Consider the following 15422-nt stretch of genomic DNA (forward strand, 5'->3'; position numbering starts at 1 on the left):
TCATCACATTTCCATGCAGTCTGTTCAAGTCTTTGGCTTATCCTCTATCATTCTGTATCTCTGTATCTTGCTGCTTGTTTACAGCCTATTTGTTACTTGAGAACAGTACAGATTAATGGTTAAGAACAAGGCTTTTTCAAACCCTACAGAAAACGTAACAGCTCACTGACTTTGGGTAAGTGTTTAAACTCTCTATGGTCTGTTTCCTCATCTGCAAATTAGGAACAGCAACAGTATCTACCTTATTCAAATAGATGTACAGCACTTAGAACAGTGCCTGTCACAAACTAAGTCCTCCATAAATAAACAGCTTAATTCTGCCTCTGTGTGAAAGCCTTCCTGAATATTCTCTCTCCCCTAGGTATACTCTTAGATATCATTCCCTCTCTTCAACAGGACCTGTGAAACTGAACATCTACCATAAACAAACCACAATTTAACATTTCTGTTACTCCCATGAAACTATATGCTTCTTAAGGCTTGGTCAGATCCTATTCTTAGAATAGCCAGAGGGCTTAGCAGAGGTCCCACACAACATACACACTCAACAAATACTCACTGAGGAAGATGAGATTATTTAGGGCCAGATGGCAGAACCTTAAAAAACAAGTTAGAAATTTACAGAAATCCTAGGAAGGGAGGAGGGGTTTTGAAAAGACATGCTATGCTCCTGAGTACCTTTTTGTTATTAGAGTGATTGTGTAAAAGAAATGAGAGAGATGAGGTAGGAGTTATGCCAAAGGCCAATGTGTAGCAACCAGGGAGAATAAAGAGGAGAAAGGTGCAGTCGTAAAACACAGAACTTAATAATGATCAGATGTAAAGGGCAAGGAAGACTCAAGAGTCAAAAACAATATTAGATATGGATATAAAATACATATTATCCTAATTATAGCTTTCCTTTGAATTTTTTAATTGTAATTTTGCAGATGAAGAAACTGAGGCTCAATTAAGAAACCTACCCAATCATACACATTCATTAAAAGGGGCAGAGTGTTCTAGGGCATGTCCGGTGGGCTTCTGTTACATTGTAGACCAGGGGTCCTCAAACTTTTTAAACAGGGGGCCAGTTTACTGTCCCTCAGACCGCTGCAGGGCCGGACTATAGTTTAAAAAAAAAAAAAACTATGAACAAATTCCTATGCACACTGCACATATCTTATTTTGAAGTAAAAAAACAAAACGGGAACAAATACAATATTTGTATTTGCATGTGGCCCGCGGGCCGTAGTTTGAGGACCCCTGTTGTAGACTTTCCAGCTTCTAAGCTTGACTGTAAGCTGATGCCATTAAGTAAATTGGAGAGAGAGAGAGCCTGGTAGGGACTGGAGGGAGAGGTGCTGAAATAATGAGTTTGGTTTAGGACACCTTGGGTCTGAGGTTCCAACGGGCCATAAAAAATGGATGTCTAGGTGGCACAGACTGAGAGATGTCAGAGGGAAGGTGGGTGGGGTGGACCAGATGAAAAAAGGTGAAGAGAAAAGCCAAAGAGCATATATGCCTAAAGCCATGGACACAGACAACAATGTGGTGAGGGCCAGAGGGAAGGAAGGGCAGGGTCTGGATGGAGGGGGGCAAAGGGAGGAAAATGGGGGGCATCTGTAATAAAATGTCAACAGTAACATCCTCCAGATGTCTAGGAACTAGGGCTGGAGAAAGAGATCTGTGAATAATCTGCTAATGGGGTAGCTGGATGATGACACTGCAGTAGGCAATGGTAGTTGTTATGGTTTGAATGATGTCTCCTGAGAAAATACTGAAATCTAACTGCCAATACCTACGAATCTGACATTACTTGGCAACAGGGTCTTTGTAGAGGACCAAGTTAAGATGAGGTCATCAGGATGGGCCCTAATCCAATGTGACTAGTGTCCTTATAAAGAGGGGAAATTCAGATGCAGACAGAGTCAGGTGTGGAGAAGAGGTGTGAAGACACAGGGAGAATACTGTCTACTGCCATGCAGTTCGTCTAAAGTTTAGACCAGTGGTCGGCAAACTCATTAGTCAACAGAGCCAAATATCAACAGTACAACGGTTGAAATTTCTTTTGAGAACCAAATTTTTTAAACTTAAACTATATAGGTAGGTACATTGTTGTTAACTTAATTAGGGTACTCCTAAGCTGGCCTTTGCTAAAAACGTCCTCAGTCTGACTGAGGTACGTTCACTGAGGTCGACCCCTTCCAACTCTCCCATCCACACTCGTCTTGTATTCTTGTTTCGTCTACCTCCTTTCCGAAAACCGACTTCTGTGCATGGACCACGAAGTTTCAATGGCACTCTACGTGCGCGCCCACACGTGGTATTTTGTGGAAGAGCCACACTCAAGGGGCCAAAGAGCCGCACGTGGCTTGCGAGCCACGGTTTGCCGACCACTGGTTTAGACCATCAGAAGCTAGGAGCGAGGTGTGGGACAGAGTCTCCTTTAGAACCCTCAGAAGGACCACCCTCCCCGCCGACACCTGGAGTTTGGATTTCTAGCCTTAGAATTGTGACACAATAAATTTCTGTTGTGTGAGCTGACTAGCTTGTGGTACTTTATTACAGTAGCCCCAGGAAACCAATACAATAGCTTATTAGTGACTTTGGAGGAAACAGTTTAGAAGCCTGTGAGTAGAAGGCAGATAGGAGTTAACCCTTTGTATGTCATAAGCGTCTACAGACGCAAGTGGCGGACCTTCCCCACATGCCACGCACGTCTATAGCGGCAAAAAAAAAAAAAAAAAAAAAGCAATATTACACTTGGTGATTTCCAGTTACAGGTAATCAGGCAATTAATTCAAAAACGTAAATTAGCACGACCTGAGAAAAGAAAACGTTATGCCACTGACTTGCCATCCAGATTATATGAACGACATTTTTGGGGGGATATCCATCGATTGGGAAAAAAAAAAAACTATGTGGAAAAAGTGTTTTTGGTATGCTCTTCTACTAGTATTGGTACAAAACAGCGAAAAGAAACCAAATACTTTTGTAAACAATGTAATGTTCTGTTATGTGTTGTACCATGTTTCGAACTTTATCATACACTGAGGCAATTTTAATTTTTTAAATAATAACTAAGTGTAAATAATACTTTTTTTCAACTGTATGCGCAATGTAAAAATAATTAAAAATGTTCTTTGAGCCCTAACCAGTTTGGCTCAGTGGATAGAGCGTCGACCTGCGGACTGAAGGGTCCCAGGTTCGATTCCGGTCAAGGGCATGTGCCTTGGTTGCAGGCACATCCCCAATGGGGGGTGTGCAGTAGGCAGCTGATCGATGTTTCTAACTCTCTATCCCTCTCCCTTCGTCTCTGTAAAAAAAACCAAATCAATAAAATATATTTTTAAAAAAATGTTCTTTGGAAGAATTAAAAAAATAAAAGTTTTCCCTAAGTGGCAGCCCTGACCAACCTTAAAATCATTTTTTTGTGAGAATTTTCAATTGAAAATATTTAGGAACACCTAAATTGTAATATATTTATTTTTATAATATTCATTGCAAATTGATTTTTTAAATTAAATTCAAAATATTGTGGTGTGTGGGATAGTTTCCGTTTTGGACGTGTGGCAGTTAACTAGTTAAGAAGTGAAGCCATACTATAAATCTAGAGACCTAAAATCTAAGGTTTCCATGGAGTCTACTCCTGAAGAGAAATGTATAAACTACTTAAATGTATGTATACCTCTACTATTTCTTACTTCAATATACTTAAATGCAGTAGGCTATCCTCTCCTTCAGGAAAACCCTCGCGGGTTAACACTTAGCCACAGGAACTCCCTTTGTGTATCTGCCTGAATCAGTGCTACTGCGCAGGCAGCACCTTCGCAGAGAATCTGCATTATTTTTACAGAACCATCTACAGTTTACAGGGAGGCAAGTAATTAACAGAAAACTTTTGATGAAGATGGGCTAGATCTAGAATGACCACTTAAAAGGAGTATCTCCACCCCTTTCTGCATCCTACCCTACCCCTTGTCAATTGACTGAAAAATCCATTTAAAACTCTGTCCGGGCATGCAACAGACTGACGTATTTCAGAGGAAAGGGGGGCAGGAAGAGATCACTCAATGAACTTATATGCATATATGCATAGCCCATGGACAGATAATAACGCTGGGAAGACCTGGGGAGGGGGCAGGAGTGGGGTCGAGTGGGTCAATGTGGGAGGGAAAGGAAGATACCTGTAATACTTTCAACGATAAGATAAATAAATAAATAAATAAATAAATACCCTGGCCGGTGTGCTCAGTGGTTAAAACATCGATCAGCCTGTGCAACCACAGGGTCATGCGTTTGATTCCCAGTCAAGGGCATGTACCTGGGTTGGAGGCTCAATCCCGGACTCAGCTGGGGCACATGCAGGAGGCAACCAATCAATGTGTCTTTCTCACACTGATGGTTCTCTCCCTCCCATCCCTCCCTCCTTTCCACTCTCTAAAAATCAATGGAAAAAATACCCTGTAAAGATGAACAAAAAATAAAATAAATATACAATAAAAATCATTTACAGTTTAGTGCAACCTTGTTTGAGGATGCAAGCCTGTGTCTAAGCTGGCCAACATTTTTAAAAGTAGAAACTTTTGGGCAATGTGTCAAGAATAGTCCCCTTTCTTAGGACCAACTTCATTCTGAGATCCTTTATCCGTAAAATGACTTCAAACTACTCTGTACAGAGACACAGACAAAACCTGACTAGGTAAAAATCAAGACTGTATGAAAGACGTGGAGGAAACTCAAATGGACATTACTAAGTGCAAGAAGTTAATGTGAAAAGGCTATATACTAGTGACATTATACTATATACTAAATGACATTATATATACTAAATGACTATATACTAAATGACATTCTGGACAACATAAAACTATGGAAACAGTAAAAAGGTCCGTTGCCAAGGGTTGAGTGAAACTACTCTGAGTGACAGTATAAGGGCGGCTACATGTCATTATATATTTGTTTAAACTCATAGTTCAATGCCAAGAGTGAAATCTAATGTAAGCTACGGACTTTGGGTGATGATGTGTAGGTTCACCAATTGTAAGAAATGTACCAATTTGGTGGGAGATGCTGATAATGGGGGAGGCTATTTATTTTGTGTGTGTGGGGGGGGGGGGGGTTGTGGGGAGGACAGAGGGTAGATGGGAAATCTCTGTACTATCTCTGCTCAATGTTGCTGTGAACCAAAAGCTGCTCGAAAATATAAAGTCTACTAAAAAATATTAAGAAAGTCAACCCTGCTATGGTCCTTTTGCTAAGACAAACCTTTTCCATTCTTCTGCAACTCTTAAAATGTCTCTGACTCCTGTATAGTGCTGCTTTTGAAGGAGTAATGATCTATCATCTAGGCTCATCCTGGCTGAATGTTAATAAGAGCAGTGTTTAGCCCTGGCCAGGTAGCTCAGTTGGTTAGAGCATTGTCCCAATACACTAAGGTTTTAGGTTCGATCGCTGATCAGGGCACATACAAGAATCAACCAATGAATGCATAAATAAGTGGAACAACAAATCAATGTCTCTCTCTTTCTCTTTCTCCCTTTCCTCTCTCAAATCAACCAATAAATAAGATTTTAAAAAGAAACCTGTAGAGAATAAAAAAAAAATAAGAGCAGTGTTTAAACCCATTGTGACTCTATGAGGAGTTGGAGGATCTTTCCTTAATCTGAAAATGCATTAATTACAAAGCTTAATAGCTGTCAAACAAAAAGTATTTTTTGAAAAACCAAACCAAACCAAATAAAACACCCGGATTTAAAAGCAGACAAGTCAATGAACTGCTCATTTCTGTACAGTCAGGACACACTGTTTCTCAATAATGTAATATTTCATTTTTAAACTGATGTGTTTATATCTATTTCACACTGTCATATTTTTAAATCCTAACTTCATAGGCTGAATCATCAAAAGTGTTAGAACAATATTTATAAAATCCATTCCTCCAAACAGACAATAATTTGATTTCAAAAGCTGCATGGCTTATATTTATCCTCTTAAGGGTCTGTAAAATTTTTAGCTGATGTTCATCTGTGCTTTATTAGCCTTTCAGCACCTGACAGTGCAGCACAGTGACTGCACGGGGCTCTGACACTTGGCATTTCTTAGCCTTGACTTCAGAGTTTTGCTGGTCCCACGACTGACTGACTGAAGGCCACTGGAAACAGCTGGGTCTCTGGTCTCCAGCTCAACAGCCCAACATTTGACCCACCAACACCATGAAGCTGCCGGTGTTGCCCAGCAGCTATTGTCTAACAGCTGGACAGTCTCACATGCCTCACTTGGCACAAGAGGCAAAGGCTTCTACCTCCCAGACTTAACTGAGCTTGGCTTTCCAGCATTTCATCCTAAAAATGGCTATTTTGGCCCTAGACGGCTTGGCTCAGTGGATAGAACATCAGCCTGCGGACTGAGGGGTCCCAGGTTCGATTCTGGCCAAGGGCACATGCCTGGGTTGCGGACTCGATCCCCAGTAGGGGGCGTCAGGAGGCAGCCGATCAATGATTCTCTCTCATCATTGATGTTTCTATCTCTCTCTCCTTCTCCCTTCCTCTCTGAAATCAATAAAAAGAAATATATTTAAAAAATATATATTTTGCCCCCTAGGAATTTATTTTTTCTAATTAGGGTGAGCTACTTTAACTATGATCTTATGGGCTGAAAAGCTACATTTTCTATGAACAGAGGTAAGTGTTACAGAGTATATGCCAATGCATTTTTACTTTTTCAACAGAAAAAAGGGGCAAAAGGAGATGGACACTAGAGATTGCTCTTAAAGTGGACCCCAGTCTTTATAAATATAGTTAATTTGTGTCTTTAGAATCATAACATTCTTTTTAAAGAGGCTCCAGGGGAATGCAGTATCAAAATCATATTCCTAGCCGGGCCAATGTGGCTCAGTGGCTGAGCGTTGACCCATGAACCAAGAGGTCATATTTCAATTCCCCATCAGGGCACGTGTCCATGTTTTCGGACACAATCCCCAGTGAGGGGTGTGCAGGAGGCAGCCGATGATTCTCTCTCATCATTGATGTGTACTTCTTTCTCCCTCTCCCTTCCTCTCTCTGAAATCAATAAAAACATATTACTAAAATTTTAAAAAATCATGTATCTGTTTCACTGGCTACATTTAAAAACTACGTTTCCAATAATAAGCACCACATTTAGGGTAGTACTGTGCTCGAGCAGCAGCGAGGGGAATAAAAATAGAGCGCTTCAATCATATTTGCAAGGCTTTATTTCTTTTTTATTTTTCTTTTCTTTCTTTTTCTTTTTTAGCATTGTACACAAGGCTTTATTTCTTAAGCTGGAGGTTGGCTCATGAATTAAAAATTTTTTTTATACTTCTGAATGTCTAAAAAAATCTGTCATTTTAGAAAAGTTTTCCAAATTCAGTATAAAACATTCTATCTCTACTAGGCTTTCCACTGTTCTACTTTTTGTGAAACAGATGGCTATTTTACATAAAGAAAAGCAAGTGCCTTGTTGTGAAAAATAACCCAGTGATCTAGGAATCCTACATTGCCGGGAGCCGGTCCATGCTTGCTGTTTCAAGGGACCTGGCATATATGGCATACGGTTCTTAATATGTTTGCTCACCTTCTTGGCGCTGTGTTTTAACCAAGTCACCTCTCCGAGAAAGGTTGAATCCCCAGGTAGGGAATTTTCCCCTGAAGTTAGGGAGGGAATAAAACCTCTTAACTAAGTGCCAGGCGGGTAATTAATCATTTTAACTACGAACAATCATGCTTAAGCTACATAATCTTTACTCCCTGGAATGGAGATAAGAAACGCCCTAACCTTTGGAATAGAGATTGATAGGATTGGAATCAACGGGTATAAATACAGATGCAACAAGACAACAAGACACAGAACTTAGAAGAGAGAACCTACAGACAGAACTTACACAGAACCTACAGACAGAAGAACTTCGCTGGAGAGAACATGGCAAAAGATCCTGAACTGAACCTGACTACAGAAATTGGCAAGAGAACCTGACTAGAACCTGGTGACTGAACCTGGCTGGAGAACCTGTACAGAACCTGGCTGGAGAACCTAGCAAGAGAAAATGGATACAGAACCTGGCTGGAGATCCTAAGCAGAACTTCGCTGGAGATCCAGACCAGAACTTGGCTGGAGATCCTGGCTAGAGATCCTGGCTGGGCTGCTGATCAACTGAACGCTGTCTCTGTGTCATTCCTTCTTCGCCGACTCCGTCCACACCTTTGGGGACCCCTGGGCCTGCTGGGGTTGGACCCCGGCACTACATAACTCTAATTAGCTAAAGAAGTATAATACTTCTAACAATGATGTCCTGTTATAAACTGACAAAGAAATATCACTCCTGAAGATTTTGGAGATATATGTGCACATTGTTTCCCCTGAAAAACGAATGATGGTTATAAAACTTTTCTTTCAGAAAAAAATCACCCTAATACTGGTGAGAGTAAGGTATTCAGTAAATCTTCACTTAATATTGGTCAATTCTTAGAAACTGTGACTTGAAGCAAAATGATGTCTGACAAAACCCATGTTACCATTAAGAAAACAAGTAAGATGGTTTTCCAATTTGCTTATTCTAGTTCAGGGTCACAGGTGGCTGAAGCCTAGCCTGGCAGAACAGGGGTACGGTGGGAACCCACCTTAAACAGGATGCCCCGCTGTCGCAGGGCACACTCACACCCACACTGACGCACACTGGGACAACTTAGATGCAATAATTCACCTCACGCACACACCTTTGGGATGTGGGAGGAAACAAGTCCCGGAGACTACTCCACTGAGACAATGGCCAAGGCCAGGAACTGATGTTCTCTTCATCAACATTATAACGAAACAACTTTGAAAAAACGACATTATTTGAGAACACTGCTGCACTTGTGTGATCCTTTACATGTGTTATCTTATTTGATCAACATTACAGTCTTGGCATAGATACTATTATTTTTTCTGTCTTGTGAATGAGGAAGCTGAGGATCAGAAAGGCTTCACAGCTAGTAAACAATACTGCTCCTTCTACTTCACCCCACTACTGACAACATGGGGTTAGTTTTAGTGGAGAGAGAGGTAGAGACAAAGCTATATGGTCCTGATTCTTCACGTGGTCCCATGCTGCCTCTTCTACAGAAACAACCAAACCAATGAACTCTCACCTGGTGATTCTGCAAGGTGCTCTTGTTTCTCTTCTCTGTCCTGAAACTGAATTAAATGCGACCACAAAGCCGACTTCCCCTGAAAGTACAAAGGATATAAAATTTTTCATTTTAGAAGAAATAACTCATAAAATAATTTCTCATCAAAACCATTCACGTTGAAACAACCATTGTGAAGTTTGGCAACCCAAGTTCATCCATTCCTCGTCACGTGTAACGAGGGTCATTCTCTGCCTCACTGAGAACACTGGCAACAGCTGGGAACAGCAGCTACTACGCAAGAGGCCAGAAGTGGAGGCACACGGATCGCTGACCCCGGCTTGGCTGTTCCTTAGTTGTATGTGTTTAGGACTGTCTACACTAGCCACACCAGAAACCAGGGAATTAAGAGGCTCTAAGCAGCACCTGATTTTTTTGCACATCCATATGCAAAATATGTTTCAATATATGGAATGGCAACCAGGGAAGAAAGTTGGGACAAGAGGAGAGAGAGAAAGGGGGAAGAAGAAAAGAAATATGCACCCAACAGAAACAAAACAGCACAAAACCAGAAAGGGACAGGAGAGAGACAAAAGCAAAGAAACCATCTTAATCTTTTTTTTAAATTTTCCATCCTGAATAACTAGATAACTTAACATGGAAAGAAGTGCTAATTCTGGCTGATTGACGTCTTTGCTGGACAGTGACAGCGGCCCTGAGTGGAATCCATGGGGGTAGAGCCTCTGCAGAGAGTAGGCTGCTTCATCCTTTCCTGTTTACCAGGAAAGAGCCCGACCGCCTCCTAATCACGGGTTACGTTTTCTTTTTCTGGAATCGAAACACCCGTGGTGCGTTTCTAGTCATCCTGTGACAAGGAGACAGACCCTTTCATTATGATGGTGTCCTTTTCTCCTTGCTCCGTTTCCTCACAGGGCTCCGAACGGCCATGTCACCGGGGCACGACCGCGGTTACCTGCTTGACCAGCAAGCCGTGGCTCCATATCCTCTCCAGAAGGTCACAGAGGCTGGCGATCAAGGTGTTCTCCTCCAAGCCGGTGATGTTCGCTTCTCCGTGGCCCAGCTCCACTGCTTCGTGGCCCATCTTCTCCACCAGCATGCGTTTGGTCTGAAAACATCACGTGTGGCCACGAGTGTTATCCCAGCAGCGAGGCCAGAGCCCAACCAGTCCGCCACCGGATCAGGAGACCTGGGTCCCTGCGTTATACTTCTAATTGCAGATTTTTAGTTACCTTGGGAAAAGTCTTAATCTCTGTGGCCAACTCACTGGAGTAATATTATGCATACTTTTACTATTTTGTCAGAGAAACTGAGGGTCACTAAAGGGATCTTTTGAAATGATTTTAAAGTACCCCCATGCAAACATGTTAATGTTTATGCATAACACTCTTCAGATTACTAACTTAACACTGAGGAATTACACCAGACCTAGAAAATGCCCTATCAGAAGCTAAAACCCCATCCTGCCACCACAGCTCACCCACTGCCCCACACCTTAGCAAACGAACAGTGTCCGCACGTAGTTCTGATTGCACTGGGGCAGAAGCCAGAAGATAAACCGAACTCTCTAATTATGAGTGCACTAGGCCTCTTTTTCTCCTTCCTCCTTTTCTGTTTCATTTCTTGCGTGCTCATGAGCATGCACCAGAAAACAGAAAGGAAATGGAAATCAGGTTCAGGTACGTTGATTTACAGCAGTCTTAGCTGCTCTTATAAAATGGAAAGTGAGGGGGAATCCAGTTCCTTTAGCCAGGGACCTTGTCTGTCTGATTCAGCACTGGCTGCGGATGCTAAAAATAGGGCATTTATTGCATACACACAGAGAAGGTCCTGGAGAAATGACTGACAGATGAATGAATAAAATTACTGGTTAAAATGTTCTGAGGTTTGCCAATCTGTATTGCTACCTCTGGTAAACACAGATATCAGAGAGGAGACTGGTGTGTAATATACACAAGCCCACAACACAACTAGCACCTTCTAATGGGTCTACTCACACATGTATGGACACAGATAAGGTTCCAACAGACGCACATACAGACACACACACATAAATGTGCAGTCTTTTGCATAAGATGACAACATCCCTGACACAACTTCTGACTGGCTTAATATCCATTCATGTCAGAGAGGAAGACAGCCATGGCTGGAAAGGTGACAAAACTGTGCAGGGCTCCCAAGTCACTGATTCTATGGGCCATGGAGGCTCATGACCTCAGGAGAAAGCACATGAGGTCTAGGTCCCAGGACAAGTTTTCTTCTAGGGAAGCTACGGGCTCAAACGGGGTGACCGCTGCTCATCATAGCCCCACACGTGGAGCAACCGCGAATGCACACCGTGTCCTCGCATCTGTAATACGTACCTTCATTCTACATTCCTTTAATAAGCCTTCCACAAATTTCCAGTTGGTCTGTGCAATCACGGCAGGAGAGAGGTCTGACAATTTGGGTTGCCTCAGGTTTTTCCCTAAACTTCGTGCCTCTTGCATATATTTCTAAAAATTAAAGAGCATTTTTAATGCATAAACATCAGATATTCTTCTGACCTATTTAACCTTGAATAAAAGCAAGCGTGGGAACAACGGAAGTGTACACGTGCAACAGCAACTCAAGTTTCAGTGTGCCAAAAGGCAGACCCCTGTGCTCCCACCAACCATTAGCCCCTGTGAAAACAGGGGGACAGAAACCCATCAGGTTAAAATGCATTCAAATGGGATGGAATTTCATCTAGTTCGGTCGCTTCATTGGAAAGCCCCGAGGCTGTGATTAGTCAGGAGCACGGCTGGAATGGAAAAACTGGGTGTCTGGGTTACAGTCCAGGTTCTGCAGGAACCCAGTGATTCTCCGGTCACTGGTTTCCCACACCTGTCCCCGCAGATCACGTGGTTCTCCGGCATTGCTCCCAGCCAACCCTTTCCTCCAATCAAGTCACAGCAGGAGCTCTAGAATCTTGGGGCAACTGATTTTATGACCTCAGGCGTTCTGTTTACTCATAAGATGGGCCTAAAACAGGCCCACCTCCCTCACAAGAAAGGCTCGGAGACACTCTGAAATGTGGTCCACATGCAGGAGGCCGCTCATTTCTGTGACATGTTTGTCCTGTGCCTTCTTCCATCATCAAGAGAAAGTGGAAACGTCGCAATACTTGCGATGGCTCAGAGAGTAGCTGAGAAACCCAGTCCACTGAGCTTGAGCTTTGGTTAGTAAATTCCCAGAAAAAAATAAAATAAAATCACTACATGTGATGTGTGCAGGATGCCTGCTGGCTCTTTCTATGCCACCTGCAAAAGCTCACTCAGGTACCTTATGTTTGCTTCAGGACCACAGGACAGAATCCCCCAAACTCCAAGTATTGTAGGACCATATTTAGAGAATAACTACTCTAAATTATATAGTAAAACTAGCAGTTTGTTGGAGAAGGAGAGAGATTGCTAGCCAGCGCATCCTCCCACAGACACATATGTGAAATCTATCTTACTATCTCAAGGGCAGAATTTGAAATTGTAAGTGAAGATGTGTAAAATCCTTTGCATTCTTTAAATGAAAGGGAGTTTGTACATTTAATGTATTTCTCCTCCAGAAGAAAAATAATCTAATAAATCTGTTATAAATTGTTTTAAAAAATCCCACTGATTAGGGATTCAACGGACTAGTTTACCTGCTATTTCCCGACTCTCCTGATGAAATGCCACATTAACGAAATGACCTGCTTCTTTTCCAGTGCAACCATTTTAAGTACAGGTTTAAAAATCAAAACTCCACAAGCATTAAGTTCCCGTAAACTTGTGTATACCTCTTTCTGCTTCAAACCATTTTTAGAGGGAAAGCTGAGAATGAGAGACAACTATCACCACTAGGGAACTAAGTGTTAACAGATCTATTGAAATATTCTGAAGGTCAGTTTTCAAAGAAATAAAAGCAGGAAATAAAGTGTTAGAAAAACTAACCTGAGGTAGAGGCAGGGATCCCATGTGAGAATTTTATCTGCAATTCCTATTATTTCAGGTTGCACTAATGTTATTTGGAATATTACAAATCAGAGATAGAAGACTAGTAAAAATAAATGTTATCTGGTGAGGTTCTGTTTCTCCCCCATCCTCAGTTCCTCTGCCTGTAGGGCTTGTGCAAATGCAGAGAGAACCACTACAAGACTCAATTCTCAAGAAGAGTTAAGTATCAAACTTGGCTTAGGAAGAAACACTGCCTGCAAGAAAAGGAGTGAGGAGCATGGTCAGGCAAGAGGGTAGGAAGAAAAAATAATTGGGTTAATAATTAAGCACCGTTTAAAATTTGTGTTCTCTTATATAAATGAAAAGTTAGAATAGGGCTGTCCTTTGAGTGGCCACAAATTCTGAGCACCCAGCACTGTACCCATGGGGTGGGGACAGTTATCAGCCAGCAGGGAGCCCCACGAGGCTATGTGTAAAGTTTCCTGAGGACCTCTGTTGGAGGCACAGGACCAGCGACATCCCATGGGCATGCACAGAAAGGAGGCTAACGGTGGCACAGGCCCTTCCTCACAGCAAGAAGAGAGGTGGCCTCTGTATACTGTACAAATCAAGTGATGAGAAAAATGTGATTTGCTTTTGGAAGACAAGGTGTATTTTAAGATGAAAATGGAGGAAAAAGACAAACTTTCACAAGGAATGTTTTTATAATACTACTAGAGGCCCGGTGCACGAAATTTGTGCATGGGTGTGTGTGTGTGTGTGTGTGTGTGTGTGTGTGTGTGTGTCCCTCAGCCCAGCCTGCACCTTCTCCAATCTGGGAACCCTTGAGGGATGTCTGACTGCCCGTTTAGTCGGACATCCTTCTCACAATCCAGGACTGTTGGCTCCCAACCACTCGCCTGCCTGCCTGATTGTCCCAACCGCTTCTGCCTGCCAGACTGATTACCCCCTAACCACTCCTTGCCAGCATGATCGACACCTAACTGCTCCCCTGCTGGCCCGATTGCCCCTAACTGCCCTCCCCTGTTGGCCTGGTCACCCCTAACTGCCCTCCCCTGCCAACCTGGTCACCTCTGATTGACCTCCCCTGCAGGCCTGATCACCCCCAACTGCCCTCCCCTGCTGGCCATCTTGTGGTGGCCTTCTTTGACCACATGGGGGGGGGGGCATCTTGTGTGTTGGAGTGACGGTCAATTTGCATATTACCTCTTTAATATATAGGATAGCCTACTTCACTGCAGTGGGAAGTCACCTCAGATTTCTTCTGAGAGTTCTACTATGCCCTTCTTCATTTCTGCCAAAAGCAACGGACCACTAGGAACTACCTATGAACATACATCCTGCTCATTAGTAACCACCGAACCAACCGCTCTTCAGTACAGGCTCTCCCCGAGTTTTCTAATAAACAGCCTGGCACTGAGCTTGTGAAGAGAAGAACACTGTAAAGTTGGGTAAATTTATGCTAATGTCATAATAGGAACAAAATACAGCTAAGAGTCCTCTTGCCCTGAGGGCGGCTGTTTCGTGCCACCTGGTATGCAGGGTTACGGTAAGAGGACCTGCCTGGAAGTCAGGATTCCTGGGCTGCAGGCCCGGCGCTGCCTTTGTGCATCCATCTAACTTTGGACAAGTCGCTTGGACTTCAGTTACATCCTGTCAAGTTAGACAAGATGACCTCAAAGGTTTCTCTTAGTACTAAGATTCTATCTTGATGACCAGATTTTAAGACCACATTAAATATAGACCAGAAAGGGTAAATTAAAATGCTGTGGAGATTAAACATAACCAAAAAGCTGATTAAAAATAAATCACTTGTGCAAAATGCTTAAATAAAAGGGAGTCTAAATATTTAATATAGTTCCCTTTGGAAGAAAAATAATTTGCTAAATCTGTTCTCCATCCTCCCTCCCAATCACACTGATTAGGGACTTGAAGAATCAGTTTTACCTGCCAACAGTACAGAATTACGCGTGTTAGCACACACCACCACGAAAAGGTGCCAAACTCAAGAGGCAGTGAAATGCAGAATGGAGAGGCTGCGCATTCATGTCTCAGGGTGATGTGGGGCATGCTAGATAGAGCTCTGTGCACTCACGCAGTGGGTCATTCAAGGAACACCAAAGACAAGAGTCGGGAACATCTGCAAAGTACTTCCAGGTTAAGAACATACCAGGCAGCACTCAGAGAAGGATTTTTTGGGAAGTCGTGCAGGAGGAGGTGGGCCCTGATCCCACTCCCAGAATGCCATGGAGTTCTGACAGACCAAAAGTTCCCCGGAAGGCTAAGAGGATGGAGAATGCCAAAGACAAAAAAAAAAAAAAGGATATGGGAGAAAGAGACAAGCAAA

The 15422-nt window shown here is 42.7% G+C and overlaps 1 protein-coding gene across 3 annotated transcripts in view; it reads right to left on the reverse strand.

Annotated features, from left to right (window-relative positions):
- The window catches only part of DENND5B (DENN domain containing 5B), a 178238-nt gene that overhangs the window by 31824 nt on the left and 130992 nt on the right, over positions 1-15422 (reverse strand). For all 3 annotated transcript variants that reach the window (XM_059682493.1, XM_059682492.1, XM_059682495.1), the window contains 3 exons: positions 11489-11620; positions 10081-10233; positions 9129-9207 (listed from right to left, as the gene is read on the reverse strand). In XM_059682493.1, coding sequence (XP_059538476.1) covers positions 9129-9207; positions 10081-10233; positions 11489-11620 — 364 coding nt within the window. The remainder of the gene's footprint in view (positions 1-9128; positions 9208-10080; positions 10234-11488; positions 11621-15422) is intronic.

This window comes from Myotis daubentonii, chromosome 2, assembly GCF_963259705.1.
Source record: "Myotis daubentonii chromosome 2, mMyoDau2.1, whole genome shotgun sequence".
NCBI lineage: Eukaryota > Metazoa > Chordata > Mammalia > Chiroptera > Vespertilionidae > Myotis > Myotis daubentonii.